Source organism: Xenopus tropicalis, chromosome 8 (genome assembly GCF_000004195.4).
Source record: "Xenopus tropicalis strain Nigerian chromosome 8, UCB_Xtro_10.0, whole genome shotgun sequence".
In the NCBI taxonomy this organism is placed as follows: Eukaryota; Metazoa; Chordata; class Amphibia; order Anura; family Pipidae; genus Xenopus; species Xenopus tropicalis.
In genome coordinates this window covers 137,340,533-137,362,893 of record NC_030684.2, presented here as the reverse complement: position 1 = coordinate 137,362,893, position 22,361 = coordinate 137,340,533, and the positions used below count along the sequence as shown (strand labels likewise).

The 22,361-nt window shown below is 48.1% G+C and overlaps 2 protein-coding genes across 5 annotated transcripts in view; both read left to right on the top strand.

Annotated features, from left to right (window-relative positions):
* mllt11 (MLLT11, transcription factor 7 cofactor) overlaps positions 1-2,130 on the top strand; it is a 36,518-nt gene extending 34,388 nt beyond the window's left edge. For both annotated transcript variants that reach the window (XR_004219875.1, XM_002937262.5), the window contains one exon: positions 1,656-2,130. Coding sequence is in view for 1 of the 2 variants with exons in the window: in XM_002937262.5 (XP_002937308.1) it covers positions 1,662-1,904 (243 nt within the window). In the remaining variant the exon portion in view is untranslated. The remainder of the gene's footprint in view (positions 1-1,655) is intronic.
* Positions 2,131-6,158: 4,028 nt separating this feature from the next.
* Positions 6,159-21,921, top strand: gabpb2 (GA binding protein transcription factor subunit beta 2). Of its 3 annotated transcripts, none has more exons than XM_018096290.2 (8): positions 6,159-6,309; positions 12,176-12,280; positions 12,381-12,548; positions 12,635-12,829; positions 14,196-14,298; positions 15,119-15,322; positions 18,373-18,488; positions 19,286-21,921. In XM_018096290.2, exons 2-8 carry the CDS (start codon positions 12,176-12,178, stop codon positions 19,571-19,573), a joined length of 1,179 nt encoding a protein of 392 aa, XP_017951779.1. In that variant the 5' UTR covers positions 6,159-6,309; the 3' UTR covers positions 19,574-21,921.
* The last annotated feature ends 440 nt before the right edge of the window (positions 21,922-22,361 follow it).

The window sequence follows — 22,361 nt, the reverse complement described above, 5'->3', positions numbered from 1 at the left end:
GCACGGAAACAGGGCTGACCTATAAAGATAAATGATAGATGATAGACATAGATAGATAGATAGATAGATAGATAGATGATAGACATAGATAGACATAGATAGATAGATAGATAGATGATAGAGAGATAGATACATAGATACATAGACAGACAGACATAGATACAAAGTGAGAGCTGTCATTTAGTTCTGCAGCCCCACCTAAGACACCATATTAGCTAAGGTGAAAGGAAGAATAAAAAACATAATATTTAAAAAAACATATTCTTACAAAAAAGGCAGAACACCCCTAGATAAAAAAATGGTACTTACCATAACGATATATGGCTTCAAAGTATTTAAAAATACTCTACTGGCAAATATTTCTAATAGACGATCCAAGGAATATCTGGCAGAAAATGGCTATAATATTTTTCCCAGTATAATTTGGCTTACCCTTTATTTCGAATAAAGTAATATGGATATGTAAGTCCAAAGGTGGCATATTGGGCTATGAAATATATGGCCATTCTGGAGGGTGGGGAGTGACGATGCCAAAATACACGGGGATTATAAATAGAGAGGATGTCAGAGCAGGGTGGGTGCAGCAGAGAGGGAGCTGTGTCTGTCACTCAGGAGGAATAGAATTAAATATGCATGCATTGCTGCTGCTGCAGTGCTGACAGCGGCAGGGCTGCTGCATTTAGTGGGAGCATAGAAGTATATAATGCAATGGTCCGATAAAATCACACAAGAGATGAATTATATAAAAAGGGTGTAGTAGACTTACCATTGTAGGTTGGGGGCCCTGGTTCATTTGCTTGACTGAAAATCATTAGAGGCAGGAAATCCAAGTAGGCAACCCCTATAAAAACAAGGTAGTTTATTGGAAAAGGTGTGGTCATACGATTTGCTCATAGGCAACAAGTCTCTCCCATGTACAGAGCTGGCTTTTGGGAGGTCCACAAAAGCAAGGTGGCCCTATCGTTTTATCATTTATAAATTATTTTCAATTTTGTGGGTGGGTATGCAGCAAGGGCCATAGGTTGGATGTCCCTTATGCATGTTATTTTGGATACCAAAAACATCTACATTGTCTGACAAAGGTGATTATTATCCTGAATGTTCTAGGCCAGTGGTGGTTGAAAAGGTGGACCATTACATAACAGTAGATCTTCAGCTTGTCATCAATGGATAGTCAGCATAGAGCAAGTGTACTTTGGCCCCATTACAAAGGGAGGAGGTTCTGAAGGGAGTCGTCAGCTTTTATTGGCTGGCATATAATGCTACATTTTATAGGGACTTTGCAGACCAGACCTTGACCAAGGGTTTTAAGATAAGTTTTGACTGTGCAGCGGGAGAGATAATGTTACCTATACCTTCTCTGAAGAATGTCAGGAAGATTGGGCAGCCTGGGGGTTAATACAAGGTGCCAAAGTTCACACTGGTCAGGATTAGACCTTCTCTTGTGCACTGCCAGTGAGCTGTCAGAGAGAATCAAAACCCACAAAAATTATTGGTGAAAAAGTATTTATTTAGGGGTTTTCTTTCTATACAGATGGAACAATGAGAGGCTGGCCTTGACTTCTTTGCTATTGGTCTGCTGTTTGAAAATGCATTTAGATTGTCATGCTCCCATGGGTGATATTCCAGTGCACTGTGGTTCTCTCTTTCCCTAGGTGATAATGCTGGACACACTGAGCAGCCAGTACGACTCTTTCCTCTTCTGGAAGCTTCCAATTCCAGAGTTGGACCTCTCTGAACTCGAGTGCTTAGGCCTCGAAGACAGCAAGACCCGCCGAGCCAAGACCTCAGCAGACCAGAAGAAGAAGGAGGACGGGGAAGAATATCTGTCCCAGTATAACGCCTTCAATTTCTGGAGGGCTCCCATTGCCAGCATCGATACCTTCGATTTCGACCTCTTTTAAAACCCTTTCACCCAGCCAGCTGCCTTCTCAGCTTTGGTCATTCACAAACCATATGTATTTATTATTTAATTTATTTTTATTGCAGGACCCCGGCGGTCTTCCTTATTTTGTTTGAGCATTTCATAGCCATCTTTCTATGTGTTGATAGACTCAAAGCACTTATTTACTTGTTTATATCATTTTTAAAACTACCGATAAAAAAACCATCAAATACATTGCAAACAAAGTTGGTGATGTCTTCTTCTCCTTGGAGCTGTTGGCAGTTTATACCATATGCCCAAGCTGGGTAAGGTAGTTTAAGTAATAGTTAAAACTGGAACCATTGTCACAGGTCACAGTAGGTTGTAGGCCCAAACCTACTGAGATAGCAGGTTTCCGGGTGACCCTCACATTATGTCGTCTTGCTTCTTCTGACTTAAGTAAAGGGGTCTTCTCCTTGGAGCTGTTGGCAGTATATACCATATGCCCAAGCTGGGTAAGGTAGTTTAAGTAATAGTTAAAACTGGAACCATTGTCACAGGTCACTGAGTTACAGTCTTGTGACTGCCTACCCCATAAAATTCACATTTTCAGGTTTTTCTCTGACCTGTGCTGCACCTTGTTTTCAATGGCAAGGCCTGGCAACATAGCCAAATGGGGTCCCAGTATAAAGGTCATAATGCATGCCAATTTCCAAAAATTATATTATATTGGAAACCATGAGAACCAAGATTTTTTTAAGCACTAAATTGTATATTGATTAAAATGCACATAGCCCAAGGCCTCGCCCAGTCATGTCTTCCTAGCCATCGCACTGAGCCCATCAGAAGGCAGAATACTGTGCATAGTATAGGCTCCCCTTGCAGGAAGGTGCACTTCAATAATCATACAAGCAAGTTACTCTCCACTTTTGAGATTCCAAAGAAACCCATGTCTGATTGGCTGTCTTGCCGCAGGAAAATCCGTCCCCACTCTTCTACGTGAGATTTATGGGCTTTTTTGGTCATTACATCAACAGAGAGGCCAGTCACAGACAGGTTGGGGCCTTGTTAGAAGTTTTGCCCAAAACCTACAGGGGAGCTGGAGGTTGTATGAAGTAGGTTGTAGGCCCAAACCTTTCGAGATAGCAGGTTTCCAGGTGACCCTCACATCATGTTGTCTTGCTTCTTCTGACTTAAGTGAAGGGGTGGGCAAAAATGAGGAGATGCTATGCATACATATTGTATTTTATACAATAACAACCCTCAAGTTCTGTAAACACACTATTAATTATGAATATGGTGCTCTATTAAGATACCCCTTTGCTGAAGGGACCATATATTATGAAACAAAAAAATCAGATGACACTCAAGTCAAGCATAAGTGCTACTTAGTCCATGTTTATTGAAATCTCCACGAGTTTTGAAGGATCAACCTTTCTCAGGTGCTCACTTGGAGAGGGTTGAGCCCCCTAAATGATGCATGAAGATCTTTACTTACATGGAGTAAGTAGGACTAAATAGCACATATGCTTGCTGCGTCATATATACAGGTATGGGACCCGGGGTTTTCCGGATAAGGGGTCTTTCCGTAATTCAGATCTCCTACCTTAAGTCTGCCAAAAAATGATTTAAATCCAATAGGATTGTTTTGGCTCTAATAAGGATTCATTATATCTTAGTTTGGATCAAGTACAGGTACTGTTTTATTATTACAGAGAAAAGGGAATCATTTAACCATTAAATAAACCCAATAGGGCTGTTCTGCCCCCAATAAGGGGTAATTATATCTTAGTTGGGATCAAGTACAGGTACTGTTTTATTATTACAGAGAAAAGGGAATCAGTTAAACTTGAAATAAACCCAATAGGGCTGTTCTGCCCCAATAAGGGGTAATTTTATCTTAGTTGGGATCAAATACAGGTACTGTTTTATTATTACAGAGAAAAGGGAATCATTTAACCATTAAATAAACCCAATAGGGCTGTTCTGCCCCCAATAAGGGGTAATTATGTCTTAGTTGGGATCAAGTACCGGTACTGTTTTATTATTACAGAGAAAAGGGAATCAGTTAACCTTGAAATAAACCCAATAGGACTGTTCTGCCCCCAATAAGGGGTAATTATATCTTAGTTGGGATCAAGTACAGGTACTGTTTTATTATTACAGAGAAAAGGGAATCAGTTAACCTTGAAATAAACCCAATAGGACTGTTCTGCCCCCAATAAGGGGTAATTATATCTTAGTTGGGATCAAGTACAGGTACTGTTTTATTATTACAGAGAAAAGGGAATCATTTAACCATGAAATAAACCCAATAGGGCTGTTCTGCCCCCAATAAGGGGTAATTATATCTTAGTTGGGATCAAGTACAGGTACTGTTTTATTATTACAGAGAAAAGGGAATCATTTAACCATGAAATAAACCCAATAGGGCTGTTCTGCCCCAATAAGGGGTAATTATATCTTAGTTGGGATCAAGTACAGGTACTGTTTTATTATTACAGAGAAAAGGGAATCAGTTAACCATTAAATAAACCCAATAGGGCTGTTCGTGTGACGTCAATATGCACGGGGTGCAACCCTATAAAAGGGCCTGTCACCGCCACGCAAGAATCCGCATAAGTAGAGGAGTCGCAGAAGAAACCGGAGCGCCCGGCTACAACCAGCGCATCCCGCTCCGCTGGATAGTTACGTGAATGTCCCACATTTCCGTAATCTATTACGGAAATGCGGGACATTCATGGAACTATCCGGGACAGTGGGATGCGCTGGTTGTAGCCGGGCGCTCCGGTTTCTTCTGCGACTCCTCTACTTATGCGGATTCTTGCGTGGCGGTGACAGGCCCTTTTATAGCGTCGCGCCCTGTGCATATTGACGTCACACGAACAGCCCTATTGGGTTTATTTAATGGTTAACAGATTCCCTTTTCTCTGTAATAATAAAACAGTACCTGTACTTGATCCCAACTAAGATATAATTACCTCTTATTGGGGGCAGAACAGCCCTATTGGGTTTATTTCATGGTTAAATGATTCCCTTTTCTCTGTAATAATAAAACAGTACCTGTACTTGATCCCAACTAAGCTATAATTACCCCTTATTGGGGGCAGAACAGCCCTATTGGGTTTATTTCATGGTTAAATGATTCCCTTTTCTCTGTAATAATAAAACAGTACCTGTACTTGATCCCAACTAAGATATAATTACCCCTTATTGGGGCAGAACAGCCCTATTGGGTTTATTTCATTGTTAAATGAATCCCTTTTCTCTGTAATAATAAAACAGTACCTGTACTTGATCCCAACTAAGATATAATTACCCCTTATTGGGGCAGAACAGCCCTATTGGGTTTATTTAATGGTTAAATGATTCCCTTTTCTCTGTAATAATAAAACAGTACCTGTACTTGATCCCAACTAAGATATAATTACCCCTTATTGGGGCAGAACAGCCCTATTGGGTTTATTTAATGGTTAAATGATTCCCTTTTCTCTGTAATAATAAAACAGTACCTGTACTTGATCCCAACTAAGATATAATTACCCCTTATTGGGGGCAGAACAGCCCTATTGGGTTTATTTAATGGTTAAATGATTCCCTTTTCTCTATAATAATAAAACAGTACCTGTACTTGATCCCAACTAAGATATAATTACCCCTTATTGGGGGCAGAACAGCCCTATTGGGTTTATTTCATGGTTAAATGATTCCTTTTTCTCTGTAATAATAAAACAGTACCTGTACTTGATCCCAACTAAGATATAATTACCCCTTATTGGGGGCAGAACAGCCCTATTGGGTTTATTTCATGGTTAAATGATTCCCTTTTCTCTGTAATAATAAAAAGCGGGACAGTTGGGGGGTATGCATTTCCACAAAATATCACCACAAAAGTTTCGTGTCATTATAATATTCTAAAGGCCAGGATGAACTTTTAAGGCATATGAATAAGAAAGTATATAATACACACACATATATATATATATATATATATATATATATAAATATACACGTATATATGATACACATTTAGTATATGAAAGCAGCACTGTACACATATTCATGGTTTGGCAACACTGCCTGCGTTTTTTTTCTGTTATAAACACCCCTAAGCCGGCGAGGCCCGGGCCCAGGCGTCCCTCAGGCTCACTCTAAACCCCCCACAGGAACCTTTCACTTTTCTCTCATGAGGGGCGGGGGCTGGGACTGTGGGCGGGGCTACCTAGCAGCAGCCAATTCGCTGCAAACCATTGAGGGGGGAGGAGACTTCCGCAGGGATGACGTCAGAGGAGCGCAGTGGATTATGGGATGTGAGAGTTTTCCCCCGTTCCTATCCGGAAAAGCTGAGAGGAGTCTTTTGTGTGTTTGTTGTGCTCCTGGGGAGGGGAATGGTTGGAGCTGCTGGAGGAGGAAGCAGCAAGGGAGGCCGTACGAGCTGATCTCAGGTCAGTAGCCGGATAGGTCAGGGCCTTGTTAACTCTTTCAGCAGTTACATACCTGCTTGCCTAAAAACACTGCGTGTTACGTGTGACTGGTGTCATTGCAGGGAATGGGAGTCAGTGATTGGGTGAGAGGGCAGTATGTGTGTTTGCTCTGTATGGTTATATACTGACTGGGAGTATTGTCTTGCTGAATTGTACCAAGCAGGGTGTAATTGCCCCCCCCTGGCATGTCTGCCCCACAGGCAGGGTGTAATTGCCCCCCCCGGCATGTCTGACCCACAGGCAGGGTGTAATTGCCCCCCCCTGGCATGTCTGCCCCACAGGCAGGGTGTAATTGCCCCCCCCTGGCATGTCTGCCCCACAGGCAGGGTGTAATTGCCCCCCCCGGCATGTCTGCCCCACAGGCAGGGTGTAATTGCCCCCCCCGGCATGTCTGCCCCACAGGCAGGGTGTAATTGCCCCCCCCGGCATGTCTGCCCCACAGGCAGGGTGTAATTGCCCCCCCCGGCATGTCTGCCCCACAGGCAGGGTGTAATTGCCCCCCCCTGGCATGTCTGCCCCACAGGCAGGGTGTAATTGCCTCTCCTGGTGCATCTGCCCCACAGGCAGGGTGTAATTGCCCCCCCCAGCATGTCTGCCCCACAGGCAGGGTGTAATTGCCCCCCCCTGGCATGTCTGCCCCACAGGCAGGGTGTAATTGCCCCCCCTGGCATGTCTGCCCCACAGGCAGGGTGTAATTGCCCCCCCCGGCATGTCTGCCCCACAGGCAGGGTGTAATTGCCCCCCCCCTGGCATGTCTGCCCCACAGGCAGGGTGTAATTGCCCCCCCCTGGCATGTCTGCCCCACAGGCAGGGTGTAATTGCCCCCCCCTGGCATGTCTGCCCCACAGGCAGGGTGTAATTGCCCCCCCCTGGCATGTCTGCCCCACAGGCAGGGTGTAATTGCCCCCCCCGGCATGTCTGCCCCACAGGCAGGGTGTAATTGCCTCCTCTGGTGCATCTGCCCCACAGGCAGGGTGTAATTGCCTCCTCTGGTGCATCTGCCCCACAGGCAGGGTGTAATTGCCTCCTCTGGTGCATCTGCCCCACAGGCAGGGTGTAATTGCCTCCCCGGCCACGTATGCCCCACAGGCAGGGTGTAATTGCCTCCCCGGCCACGTATGCCCCACAGGCAGGGTGTAATTGCCTCCTCTGGTGCATCTGCCCCACAGGCAGGGTGTAATTGCCTCCTCTGGTGCATCTGCCCCACAGGCAGGGTGTAATTGCCTCCCCGGCCACGTATGCCCCACAGGCAGGGTGTAATTGCCTCCCCGGCCACGTATGCCCCACAGGCAGGGTGTAATTGCCTCCCCGGCCACGTATGCCCCACAGGCAGGGTGTAATTGCCCCCCCCCGGGCATGTCTGCCCCACAGGCAGGGTGTAATTGCCCCCCCCCTGGCATGTCTGCCCCACAGGCAGGGTGTAATTGCCTCTCCTGGTGCATCTGCCCCACAGGCAGGGTGTAATTGCCCCCCCCGGCATGTCTGCCCCACAGGCAGGGTGTAATTGCCTCCCCGGCCACGTATGCCCCACAGGCAGGGTGTAATTGCCCCCCCCGGCATGTCTGCCCCACAGGCAGGGTGTAATTGCCCCCCCCTGGCATGTCTGCCCCACAGGCAGGGTGTAATTGCCTCTCCTGGTGCATCTGCCCCACAGGCAGGGTGTAATTGCCCCCCCCGGCATGTCTGCCCCACAGGCAGGGTGTAATTGCCTCCCCGGCCACGTATGCCCCACAGGCAGGGTGTAATTGCCCCCCCCCGGCATGTCTGCCCCACAGGCAGGGTGTAATTGCCCCCCCCTGGCATGTCTGCCCCACAGGCAGGGTGTAATTGCCTCTCCTGGTGCATCTGCCCCACAGGCAGGGTGTAATTGCCCCCCCCGGCATGTCTGCCCCACAGGCAGGGTGTAATTGCCCCCCCCGGCATGTCTGCCCCACAGGCAGGGTGTAATTGCCCCCCCCGGCATGTCTGCCCCACAGGCAGGGTGTAATTGCCCCCCCCTGGCATGTCTGCCCCACAGGCAGGGTGTAATTGCCTCCTCTGGTGCATCTGCCCCACAGGCAGGGTGTAATTGCCTCCTCTGGTGCATCTGCCCCACAGGCAGGGTGTAATTGCCTCCTCTGGTGCATCTGCCCCACAGGCAGGGTGTAATTGCCTCCTCTGGTGCATCTGCCCCACAGGCAGGGTGTAATTGCCTCCTCTGGTGCATCTGCCCCACAGGCAGGGTGTAATTGCCTCCTCTGGTGCATCTGCCCCACAGGCAGGGTGTAATTGCCTCCCCGGCCACGTATGCCCCACAGGCAGGGTGTAATTGCCTCCCCGGCCACATATGCCCCACAGGCAGGGTGTAAATGCCTCCAGCACCTTGATTTTCACCACTTTATTATTTTTGTCACCTCAAGTGTCTGTATAAAAGGTACAGTATTGCGCTGTAACCATCCGCAGGTTTGATGTGCAGCCCTAGGGATTGGGGGCCACACAGCGCCTTCCCCTCACACTTACTTTTTCTCTTCTATACGTTAGTGTGTATTTATGCGCCGTAACATCACATCTGCCCTCCTCTTGTGCCACTTTCCCCAGCCCCAACCATTGTACCATACTGCGGTACTGGCCCAGTAGCCGGCCCGCTGTGACCCCCATAAGGGTACGGCAGGGCACAATAGGATTAAATCTTCCCACTCTGCATTCACCACCATCTTTGCTGAAGGCCTGTTCTGTTACAGGTGCTGTGAGTTGTGGGAAAGCACTGGCACGTGGGCTGGAGGGACTGTGGGGGCATCACCGGGCTGGCTGGGCACTTTTTATACTGGGTACTGTGGGGTAGGTGTGTGTGCCTTATTCCCAGGTGTGTGTAGGGAGTGCTGCTGGGGAAGGACATAGTAGATACCCCAGAGAGAGACAGTGTTCTCTAAAGATGAGTGCGGGACTTGGGTGCCTGAGTGCGGGACTTGGGTGCCTGAGTGCGGGACTTGGGTGCCTGAGTGCTTAGGCTTTACTGTGCTCCTGAAATCGGTGTAGAAGGGTGAGTGGATGTGCCCCAGTGTGCCAGCTGGTAATGGGTGGTGTGCGGAATTGAGCCAGCTGGGGAAAAAGGGGTGTGGCTAAGTGTGCCAGCTGGGAATGAAGGGGTGTGGCTAAGTGTGCCAGCTGGGAATGGGTGGTGTGCGGAATTGAGCCAGCTGGGAATGAAGGGGTGTGGCTAAGTGTGCCAGCTGGGAATGGGTTATGTAGGTAAGTGTGCTGGGAGTAGTCTGGGGTCTGAGGCAGGAGAGTTGCTGCAATAGGGGCTAGGAAATCTTCATGTGCTGCTCGTTTGGGGGACACCATGGCTTAGTAGAGTTTGGGGGACACCATGGCTTAGTAGAGTTTGGGGGACACCATGGCTTAGTAGAGTTTGGGGGACACCATGGCTTAGTAGAGTTTGGGGGACACCATGGCTTAGTAGAGTTTGGGGGACACCATGGCTTAGTAGAGTTTGGGGGACACCATGGCTTTGTAGAGTTTGGGGGACACCATGGCTTTGTAGAGTTTGGGGGACACCATGGCTTTGGCAGAACACCCCTGGCCTGTGTTTCATTTGAATCTGCCTCCCCACCCCTTTGTGCTGATTACTTTGTATAAAGTCCTGGAAAGGCTGAACTTGATTATGGGGTCTTCTTTCAGCCTAACCTACTATTGGTTCATTGGCAATGACAGGCAGCCCATGAGCCTGGTTCTGACCAGCTCTCCCTCTCTCCCCCAGACCGGCCTGCAGCTACAAGCTTTGAGTTTCCTTGCCTCGGCTGCCCGGGGCGGGGCATCATAGCAGCAGCCAATGAGCACAGGCTGCTGTGGGAGTGGCAATGACATCAGAGCAGTGCAGGGCATTATGGGGCGTGAGAATTTGTCTTGCGTGGGGCCGCCAATTCTTGCTGCTGTGAAGCAAAGGCCCCGAGTGAGGGGTTTCTATTCCTATCAGCCTTTGTTTTCCTCCTGGGGAGGGGAATGGTTGGAGCTGCTGGAGGAGGGAGCAGCAAGGGAGGCCGTATGAGCTGATCTCAGGTCAGTAGCTGGATAGGCCAGTGCCTTGTTAACTCTTTCAGCCTGAAGTGCTGTTATGGTGGGGTTTTATAGCTGCTTGCCTAAAAGGAATCACAATGTTACATGTGATTGAATTATTGCGCATGGAAGTCTGTGTCTGTCTAAAACTGCAATGTGTGTGTGTGTTTGCCCCTTATAGTTATTAATTATTAATATACTGCAGTGTGTATCTGCCTCCACCGTATGTCAGTCCCGCTAGCGGTGTGTTATTGCCTCCCCTGGCGCCTCAGTCCCACTAGCAGTGTGTTATTGCCTCCCCTGGTGTGTCAGTCCCGCTAGCAGTGTGTTATTGCCTCCCCTGGCACCTCAGTCCCACTAGCAGGGTGTTATTGCCTCCCCTGGCGTGTCAGTCCCGCTAGCAGTGTGTTATTGCCTCCCCTGGCACCTCAGTCCCACTAGCAGGGTGTTATTGCCTCCCCTGGCGTGTCAGTCCCACTAGCAGGGTGTTATTGCCTCCCCTGGCGTGTCAGTCCCGCTAGCAGGGTGTTATTGCCTCCCCTGGCGTGTCAGTCCCGCTAGCAGGGTGTTATTGCCTCCCCTGGCGTGTCAGTCCCGCTAGCAGGGTGTTATTGCCTCCCCTGGCGTGTCAGTCCCGCTAGCAGGGTGTTATTGCCTCCCCTGGCGTGTCAGTCCCGCTAGCAGGGTGTTATTGCCTCCCCTGGCGTGTCAGTCCCGCTAGCAGGGTGTTATTGCCTCCCCTGGCGTGTCAGTCCCGCTAGCAGGGTGTTATTGCCTCCCCTGGCGTGTCAGTCCCACTAGCAGGGTGTTATTGCCTCCCCTGGCGTGTCAGTCCCACTAGCAGGGTGTTATTGCCTCCCCTGGCACCTCAGTCCCACTAGCAGGGTGTTATTGCCTCCCCTGGCGTGTCAGTCCCACTAGCAGGGTGTTATTGCCTCCCCTGGCACCTCAGTCCCGCTAGCAGGGTGTTATTGCCTCCCCTGGCACCTCAGTCCCACTAGCAGGGTGTTATTGCCTCCCCTGGCGTGTCAGTCCCGCTAGCAGGGTGTTATTGCCTCCCCTGGTGTGTCAGTCCCACTAGCAGGGTGTTATTGCCTCCCCTGGCACCTCGTTATTGCCTCCCCTGGCGTGTCAGTCCCACTAGCAGGGTGTTATTGCCTCCCCTGGCGTGTCAGTCCCACTAGCAGGGTGTTATTGCCTCCCCTGGTGTGTCAGTCCCACTAGCAGGGTGTTATTGCCTCCCCTGGTGTGTCAGTCCCACTAGCAGGGTGTTATTGCCTCCCCTGGCACCTCAGTCCCGCTAGCAGGGCGTTATTGCCTCCCCTGGCGTGTCAGTCCCACTAGCAGTGTGTTATTGCCTCCCCTGGTGTGTCAGTCCCGCTAGCAGGGTGTTATTGCCTCCCCTGGTGTGTCAGTCCCGCTAGCAGTGTGTTATTGCCTCCCCTGGTGTGTCAGTCCCGCTAGCAGGGTGTTATTGCCTCCCCTGGTGTGTCAGTCCCACTAGCAGGGTGTTATTGCCTCCCCTGGTGTGTCAGTCCCGCTAGCAGGGTGTTATTGCCTCCCCTGGTGTGTCAGTCCCGCTAGCAGGGTGTTATTGCCTCCCCTGGTGTGTCAGTCCCACTAGCAGGGTGTTATTGCCTCCCCTGGTGTGTCAGTCCCGCTAGTATATGATAGATATTTTTCGTCTGGAAATGCTATACACATTGATGGTGCTGTGTGAGTAGAGAACAGCTCATATATAATTATGTCCACGGAAAAAGCTGATGGGCTGCTACGTTTTGTCAATACACAGATGGCGCTGGACCTCGGCAAGAGATTACTGGAGGCGGCACGCTGTGGAGAAGATAATGAAATAAGACTGTTAATGCAAAATGGCGCCCCTTTCACTACAGACTGGGTATGTATGCTCCAATAAGGAGAGATCTCCCTATCTCCTGGGTAGGTGAGTGTTTGTATTGCTGCTCTATGTATACCTTACTCTGCCTATGTCTTTTCAGCTGGGAACATCCCCTCTACACCTGGCCGCACAGTACGGGCACTATTCCACAGTTAAAGTGCTCCTGCAGGCTGGCATTAGCAGAGATGCCCGCACTAAGGTGGATAGGACCCCGCTGCATATGGCGGCAGCAGACGGACACACTCCTATAGTAGATCTGCTCATTAAGGTAAGAGTGTGTGGGGGATTGTCTGTGCTGAGGGGCTGTGTGGTGTATAGATTTCTGTAATGCTATTATTTGCCCCCCCTGCCCAGAATGGTGCCAATGTCAATGCCAGGGACATGCTAGAGATGACGGCGTTGCACTGGGCCTCCGAGCACAATCACCACGACGTGGTTCACTTACTGATCAAGTCCGGGGCGGACGTGAACTCTTACAACAAATTCGGCAAGACTCCCATCGACATTGCGCTGGACAAGAACAACCACGAGCTGCTGGTTACCATGCAGGTAAGAGCCGTGATACTGCAGGCCGGCGTTCCCTGGGGCATAGTAGCTGGGCTTGAAAAAGGAATCGCACCCATCAAACTCTCCTCTTAGCAGTCATGTGTGTTTTTACTTTTTATGTTAACTTAGCACCTTTGCAATTTGTCTTCATTTTTTTTTTTTTTTCGTTTTGAAATTATTTGCCTTCTACCTATAAATCTTTCCAGCTTTCAAATAGGGGTCACTGACCCCCCAAAAACTATTGCTTTGTGATCTTAAATGTTATTAATTATTGTTACTTTTTATTGCTTTCTATCCAAGTCATCTCCAATTCATATATTAGTCTCTCCTTGAGACCACTGCCTGGTTGCTAAGGTAAACAAGACCCTAGCAACCAGATAGCAGCTGATATTTCAAAATGAAGAGCTGATGAACAAAACATAAAAAATGAAAACCAATTGCAAATTGTCTAAGAATATCATTGTATAAATCATACTAAAAGTTACTTTAAAGGGGTGGTTTGCCTTTAAGCTATATTTTATATGTTATAGAATGGCAAATTCTAAGCAGCTTTTCAATTGGTCTTCATTATTATTATTTTCTTATTATTATTTGTCTGCCTCGTTCCACCTTGTCACTGACCCCAGAAGCTGAAAGAAAACTACTGTTGCTCTTTAACCCTTTAAATGCCACAGGATGTAGAATCTACATCCTGTGTATAAAAGTACCTAAGTGCCACAGGACGAACCGAAATGTCCAATTCTGCTGGCACGTAAAGGGTTAAGGCTACAATTTTATTGTTACTGTAACTTTTTAATTACTTACCTTTCTGTTCAGACCATCTACTGTTAATATTCCAGTCTCCTTAGTTAAACCAAAGCCTGGTTGCTAGGGTAATTTGGACCCTAGCAACCAGAAAGCCGCTAAAACACATATAATAAAAAAAATGTAGACCAGTTGCAAATTGTCTTAGGGTGAAGACACACTTGACTACTAGTTGCAGCTACTTTTTAAGGCTACAAACCACCAGAAAATCCCCTGCCCTAGACAATACTGAGAATTGCCTCTGCTAAAACACACGTAGAGACAGTTATCAATAAACGTTGTCTATTTTATTAGCCGTGACAAGTAGCTGCTACTAGTAGCTCTGTGTGTCTTCATCCTTAGATTAACACTCGCTACATCATACTTGAACTTTAATAGGTGAGCATCCGCTGTAATGTGTGCTGAGCACAATTAAAATGAATTGCTGCCATTTTGTTAGTGTTTACCCTTGATGTCTGCTCCTATGGGCACAGACCCACAGCACACCTGTGATGGTACCTACCCCTAGTAGGTGGATAATACAGATTATATACAACCCTTTTATCTACTCTTCCTGCTGTTTCAGGAGGCTCTGCAGGGCAAGCCCCGAACAAGGAGACCCAATGTCATCTCTGTATCTTCCCCGCAGTATATCTTGGCTCCCGTGGCAAATGTGAAATCCTCTCACGGTAGGTACCTGTATATACCTGTTTGTGCTGAATTGCTCCATTGCTTAGTGCTTTGCATGGCTTCCAGCTACCTGGCATTCCACACTGGCTGCTTAGGCCCGACTACACTGATGGGACAGCTTGGTCCAACCTTCTTGGCTCAGCTTTACCACAGTACAGTTTAGTTAGGCATAGCTAACTCATGCATTACTAACAGAAATTTGATGACCTTATTAAATATAAGGGTGAAGACACACTGAGCTGATAGTAGTAGCTACTTTTTCTCCGCTACAAAATGCCAGAAAAGCTATGCTGAGAATTGCCTCTGCTAAAACACAGGTTGAGACAATTATCAGTCAATAATCAGCATTGTCTAGTTTAGTAGCCACAACAAGTAGCTGCTACTAGTAGCTCTGTGTGTCTTCACCCTAAGGGCTCTGGCACACGAATTTAGTAAGTTGGCCGGAATTGAGCTCTATGTAACAGTGTTGCTAATTGTTTTGAATGCTAGTGTTCTCCCCGAGAGCAGCCTGGTAACCAAAAACCCAAACACTCCATGAACCATGTTCACAAAGTGGCTAGCAACACAACCCCTCCTCCCTATACTGTCTAAAGCAAACAATATGGCAACTCCCAGCTATCCATATAAATACAAATAAACTGTGCCCACATACTGTACTATGAAGGCTATTGCAGCTCCCACTTGTATATAAATGTGCAGAGAGGAAATGTTTAAAGCAGTGCCCTGTCCCAGTGCCTTGGGGCATTCTGGGAGTTGTAGTTTCCATCACTGTCTCATTCTCTCGGCACAAGTACAAGTAGATATTTTTTGTATTCACAGGTCAAGGTGCTGAAGTTGTGACGTTGGACCCCTCGGTGCAGCAGATGGTACAAAATGGAGGTCAGAGAGTGATAACAATCGTAACGGACGGCATTCAGCTGGGCAGCCTCCAAGGGCAACTTTCTGTGGGAAGCCTCTGCAGTGCTCCTCTAGTAACCATCCAGAACGGAGCGGAAGGTAGCCTCCCAAATGCCCATTCCCTGGGTACAAATACCCTTTTCCTCACCTATGTGATTTAAATAGCACTTACTACTAAAAAAGTATATTTTTATGAAAATGGTTTCCCCAACCTTTTATACTGGTGAGCCACATTCAAATGGAGAAAGTGTTGGGGATCAACACAAGCATGAATAAAGTTCCTGGAGGTGCCAATAAGAGCTATAGTTGGCTATATGAAAGCCCCCTATTTGGGGATATAGTTCTCCTTTAAAAAAGAAGGAAAGGTACAATCACTGGGGGGGTGCCAAAATGTTAAGGTGCCCATACACGGGCCGATTCTAGCTGTTGATATGGGTCCCTTGGACCGATTCGGTAGCTTATCGGCCCCTGTAGGGGCAGAACCAAGGGGCCTGGCCGACCAATATCTGGCCTGAAATTGGGCAGATATCGATCGGCCAGGTTAGAAAATCCCGTCGGATCGGGGACCGCATCGGCTCGTTGATGCGGTCGCCGAACTGACTGCCCCATTGCCGCGTGTAGAATTCGATCGGTTGGCCCCAGGGCCAAACGATCGAATTCACCTGAATGCCTCCCCGATATCGCCCACCCGTAGGTGGGGATATCGGGTGAAGATCGCCAAGCAAGCGGATCTGCCCTTGTATGGCCAGCTTAAGGATCACCAGCCAGGGTATCAGGTAAGTTACATACATAGTTACATAGGGTTGAAAAAAGACCATTGTCCATCAAGTTCAACCCATCCGAGTAAACCCAGCACACAACCTATACTAACCAATCTATACACTCGCATACATAAACTATATATATACAACCAGTAATACTAAAGGTGGCCATACACGGGCCGACTATAGCTGCCGATATCGGTCCCTTGGACCGATTCAGCAGCTAATCGGCCCGTGTATGGGGAGAGCAGAGCGGCCTGGCCGACCGATATCTGGCCTGAAATTGGCCAGATCTCGATCGGCCAGGTTAGAATATCTGGTCGGATCGGGGACCGCATCGGCTCGTTGATGCGGTCCCCGATCCGACTGCCCCATTGCCGCTCACATAATCCGATCGTCTGGCCCCAGGGCCAAACGATCGGATTATTATTTTTTTTACCTAAATGGTCCCCGATATCGCCCATCCGTAGGTGGGGATATCGGGGGAAGATCTGCTCGCTTGGCGACATCGCCAAGCGAGCGGATCTGCTCGTGTATGGCCACCTTAACTGTAGGTATTAGTATCACAATAGCCTTGGATATTCTGCTTGTTCAAAAACTCATTACAATCACGGGGGGGGGGGGGGGGGGAGAGAATTTGCTTCTATATCTCTCAGTTATGGACCGCCCTCAAGTCTCTGATTGGTTACTGACTGCTTACAGCTTAGAGAGCTGTAAAGCAGGAAGTAGTGTTCTGGCTATTATGTTAGACATCTGCCCACTCCAGCCTTTATAGATGACATTTTTGCCTAACTATATTGAAAACATTTTTTATTTTGCGCAGTCTGTCTATTTTGCCCAGTTTTATTTTTACGCTGAACTGTTCCTTTAAGGAGAACAAATGCCCCTTTGCCCCCCTCCCTCATACTAGTTTGCATTTGAAGGGAGGAATGCCCATGTATTTAGACGTATCGTGTTTTAGTTGGCACAGAGCCTCCCTCCCAGTCTGGGGGAACGCCCTGTGTATTGATTCCCAGAACCGGCTGCTCAGGGGCTGTGCTGAATACGATCACTATAAATGGAGGACCCAGGGGTATTCTAACAGCATTGTAGGGTCTGGCACCTTAAAGGGACAGTTCATCTCCAGATTTACTTTAGGATATAAACATCTGTATTCTAAAACAGTTTGCAATTGGTCTTCGTTTTTATTGTTTTTTTGCTTTTTGAAATATTTACATTTCTGTGCTTGAAATTTCTAATGCTGTCTGGTTGCTAGGGCTTAATTACCCTACCAACCAGGCAGCAGTTTGGAAGTCGCAATGAAAGGTCAACAGGGGAGAAACATTTAGGGTTAGTGTTTAAGCAAACTATCTACTGAATGGTAGTGTGTTGGGGGTTTCCTTAATGGAGAAGGATCTAGGGGTTTTTGTTGATAACAAGTTGTCTAATTCCAGGCAGTGTCATTCTGTGGCTACTAAAGCAAATAAAGTGCTGTCTTGTATAAAAAGGGCATTGACTCAAGGGATGAGAACATAATTTTGCCCCTTTATAGGTCCCTGGTAAGGCTTCACCCTGAGTATGGGGGGCAGTTTTGGGCTCCAGTCCTTAAGAAGGATATTAATGAGCTGGAGAGAGTGCAGAGACGTGCAACTAAACTGGTTAAGGGGATGGAAGATTTAAACTATGAGGTTAGACTGTCGAGGTTGGGGTTGTTTTCTCTGGAAAAGAGGCGCTTGCGAGGGGACATGATTACTCTGTACAAGTACATTAGAGGGGATTATAGGCAGTTGGGGGATGTTCTTTTTTCCCATAAAAACAATCAACGCACCAGAGGCCCCCCCTTTAGATTAGAGGAAAGGAGTTTCCATTTGAAGCAGCGTAGGGGGTTTTTCACGGTGAGGGCAGTGAGGTTGTGGAATGCCCTTCCTAGTGATGTGGTAATGGCAGATTCTGTTAATGCCTTTAAGAGGGGCCTGGATGAGTTCTTGATCAATCAGAATATCCAAGGCTATTGTGATACTAATATCTACAGTTAGTACTAGTGGTTGTATTTATAGTTTATGTATGTGAGTGTATAGATTGGTAGGTGTGGGTTAGGTGTGCTGGGTTTACTTGGATGGGTTGAACTTGATGGACACAGGTCTTTTTTCAACCCTATGTAACTATGTAACTATGTTATTATTTAATATGTCTGCCCCTGGATAATGTGGTTACCATTGCTGCCTTATAGCACCAGGTTCCTGGGTTGGTTTCTGGGCGGGGCACTATCTGACCCCAAGGGGCACACTAGTTCTCCTGCACAGTGTTATTGTGTCCTTTAAAGTGTGGATGACTGCCCCTCAGTGGCCATTGCATTGGGTAACGACATAGGGAAGGTCCCACAATGAGTGTTTCTGCTGCTTAATTCCAATTAATTGGCCTGTGTTTCTGTTGCAGCTGTAGAGGTGGCTGAAGAGCAAGTTGTAGAAGAGACCGTGGTGGTGGAAGTGTCGCCGCCTTCTCCTCCTGCCAAAAAGTACCGAGTTACGTCGGTTGCTACAGAGGAAGGCCCTGTAAGTGATGAAAAGTGTTCTACCTACTGCCCTGGGAGGAAGTGACTGTGTATCCCCCGCCCCTCTCCCACCGGCACAGGAAGTACCTACCCCAGATACCCAGGGAGACCCACTGTACCTACTGCCCTGGGAGGGAGTGACTGTGTATCCCCCCCCCTCTTCTACCTGCACAGGAAGTACCTACCCCAGATACCCAGGGAACCCACTGTACCTACTGCCCTGGGAGGAAGTGACTGTGTATCCCCCGCCCCTCTCCCCCCTGCACAGGAAGTACCTACCCCAGATACCCAGGGAACCCATTGTACCTACTGCCCTGGGAGGAAGTGACTGTGTATCCCCCCCTCTCCCACCTGTACAGGAAGTACCTACCCCAGGGAACCCACTGTACCTACTGCCCTGGGAGGAAGTGACTGTGTATCCCTCACCCCTCTCCCCCCTGCACAGGAAGTACCTACCCCAGATACCCAGGGCACCCATTGTACCTACTGCCCTGGGAGGAAGTGACTGTGTATCCCCCCCCCTCCCACCTGCACAGGAAGTACCTACCCCAGATACCCAGGGAACCCACTGTACCTACTGCCCTGGGAGGAAGTGACTGTGTATCCCACCCCTCTCCCCCCTGCACAGGAAGTACCTACCCCAAATACCCTGGGAACCCATTGTACCTACTGCCCTGGGAGGAAGTGACTGTGTATCCCCCACCCGTCTCCTACTTGCACTGGAAGTACCTACCTCATGTTCTGTTTAGGCTGTCCCCCTGCTGTAGATAAGCTAAAATAACCTATTTCTCCCCCCAGGAGGGCAACAGAGTCCAAGCCAGGCAACTGTTAGAGCAGCAGCTGAAGGAAGCCAACCTCCGTGCCCGTGAGTTCCGACAGCAGCTCCGAGAGAAAGAACAAGAGGCCGAGGCCTACAGAGTCAAGCTGGAGAGCCTGGAACGGCAGCAGGTCAACGGGGACAGTTTCACTGTAGTGGAGGAGGGAGACACCATTATTGTATCGGCAGAGGAGCTCGCAGGAGTGGAAGTCACAGAGGTAGAGACAGTGGAGCAGCATTGTGACATCCCAGCAGAGAGTGCCACTTAAGAGACAGAATATGTTCTAAATGAGCATTCTTCCATATTGGAACTGCTGCCTCGGAGACTGCACCTACTGACCTGCAATGCCTTAGCCATACAGCCGGCGTTAGCGACCCCGGAATCCACCCAGGCTTCTGCTTTTATACGGAAGGATCTGGCTGCCCAGGGAGTCTCTTCTATTGGCTTATATTGTCTCCTGTGCTATTGCTTAGCCTCTGGCAGCCAATGGGCTTCATGTGTATATTTATATATATATATCTATATCTCAATATAATGACATTTCCTAATGGTTTTAATGGAAGGGCGCAGGCTCCTATGCTATGAATTTTCCGTCTGCAGAAAGAAGCAGTCTCGGTGCTGTTCCCATGGTGACAGTTGCAAGTGCCTTTGTGTGTGTGTTTGCCCCCCTGTGCTTGCTGCCTTATTAACTCAGCCCCCAGTCCTGGCGTGGGAAGTGGGGAGCAGTCCCCCCACCTTCCTGTTCCCCAGCATGATTTGCACATAGGATTCGGCTGACAGAAGCCAGAACAGATCAATGTGTATATTATTGTTCACTTACACGGCACAGCAGCTAGTAGCCCCCACTGTAGGGCTCACAATGGGTTTAAATACGATTTGTATTGGGACAAGCACCCCCAGCCATTAAGGTGGGTTATCGTACAGGGAGAGGAGCTTAGCTCCCAGCTGATTGGCTGCTTTCTGATAGATTCTGTAACGGCTGTTTTACCCCCTAGTGGCAGCTTCCTGCTCAGGCAGGAATGGGTAGAAGTAGCACAGGGGTGGGCAAACTTTTAGGTTCGGGCCGTAATTTGCCCACCCCTGGGTTACTATATCTTAAAGGGCATATAATTTCCATGGAGTGCTCTTTCACATAGTTTCATGCAGTTTATATTCATTTTCAGTTTCTAGCAGTTTTAGGCTATGTACAACTACTCTCACTCGTAGTTGCCCTGCTGGTTAAGTCACCAAACAGACTCCGCTCTGAATGGTTCTTTCAATGGGGGTTGTGTAATTGAAGGCACTAAGCTTGCCCAGGAGCAGGAACCCATAGCAACCAATCAGCAGATAGAATTCACTGGTCACCTGTTTAAAAGTAGACTCCCTGATTGGTTGCTTTGAGTTACTGCTACTGAGCAAACTGAGAGCTGGAGGGAAGGAGCTCAACTACCCCAGTAATGAAATATTCCACCCTGTCCGCATGGGTGGGTCACCCTACAGCCCCATTACTATCAGTTTGAAACTGTTAATATCTCAGCAACCACTGACAATGAATGCAGTGCAGTCCGTTGGGACCTGGAGCTGAGATCCTGGGCCATGATCCGCCAATAAGCATGTCATGGTGTATGAGTCCTGCAGTTGTACTGGTCAACACACACACACACAGTAATACCCTATATGTATATCATTCAGTAATGCAGCCTTCCAGGTCTTGTCTTACTACAACTCCCAGAACTGTCTGCTGCTTGGGGATTCTGGGAGTTGTAGTTTAGCAACATCTGGAGGGCTGCACTTTTTTTCCCCCCAGATGTTCTTTGTTACAGTATGTAGTTTCAATGCGTCCTTATTATAAAGTCTGCTTTCCCACTAGGTGCCTTAATGGTGTCGGAGATCACGCCGCCTCGCTCCTACCCATACACAGGCCAATTTCAGCTGCCGATATTGGTCCTTTAGACCGATTGGGCAGCTTATCTGTGTATGGGCACCACCAACGGGCCTCCCCGACCAATATCTGACTCGCATTGGCTCGTTGCTGTGGTCCCTGAGCCAACCTATGCCTGCTGTTTGAATTCACTCGTTTGGTCCTGGGGCCAAACGATCGAATTAGCCCGATAGGTGGGTATACAGTGCATCCAGCGGCTGAAGTGCCCCTGCCAATAGGAAATAGACCTAGTGATTAAGTGTAGTTACTTAACAGCCAATAAGATCTCTGCATTCATTTTCTTATTTGAGACAGATAAAAGCCGTTTGCTTATTGGTCGTTAATGGATTCCTGCACCAATGACTTTTATTATTAACGCAGCCCCTGATTTGCTTTGCTTGCATGTCTGTTCATTGCATTTAAGCCTCACAGATTCCCCCCCCCCCCCCTCCCCAAAATAAATGTGCAAGTTTGTTGTGGGAGGAGCTAATAAAGATGTTACAGAGGGGTAATAGCTTTATGTACAGGATTATTATAAGTTAAGTTGAAGCCAATGTTTTTCCTATGGGAAACCATTCTAGTTTAAGCCGCAGAAAGTATTTTTACGTTTTTATTTTTTGTTTTTAAATCCTGTTGCCCTATGGTATGCTACACGTTTTGTACTAATTTTGTAAAGAGTTTTTATATTTCATTAAAGACATTTATATTTTGATTTACACCTTGTTTTTCTGGGTTTCTGAAGAGGGGGGGGGGGCAATGATCTTATTTGGTAATTAATCCCACCGACACTGTTCCACCATCTAGTGGGAACCTTCCCAGAAGAGTAGGGGCCGTTATAGCAGCAAAGGGAACTTCATATTAATCCCACCAACACTGTTTCACCATCTAGTGGGAACCTTCCCAGAAGAGTAGGGGCTGTTATAGCAGCAAAGGGAACTTCATATTAATCCCACCGACACTGTTCCACCATCTAGTGGGGACCTTCCCAGAAGAGTAGGGGCAGTTATAGCAGCAAAGGGAACTTCATATTAATCCCACTAACACTGTTCCACCATCTAGTGGGAACCTTCCCAGAAGAGTAGGGGCAGTTATAGCAGCAAAGGGAACTTCATATTAATCCCACCGACACTGTTCCACCATCTAGTGGGAACCTTCC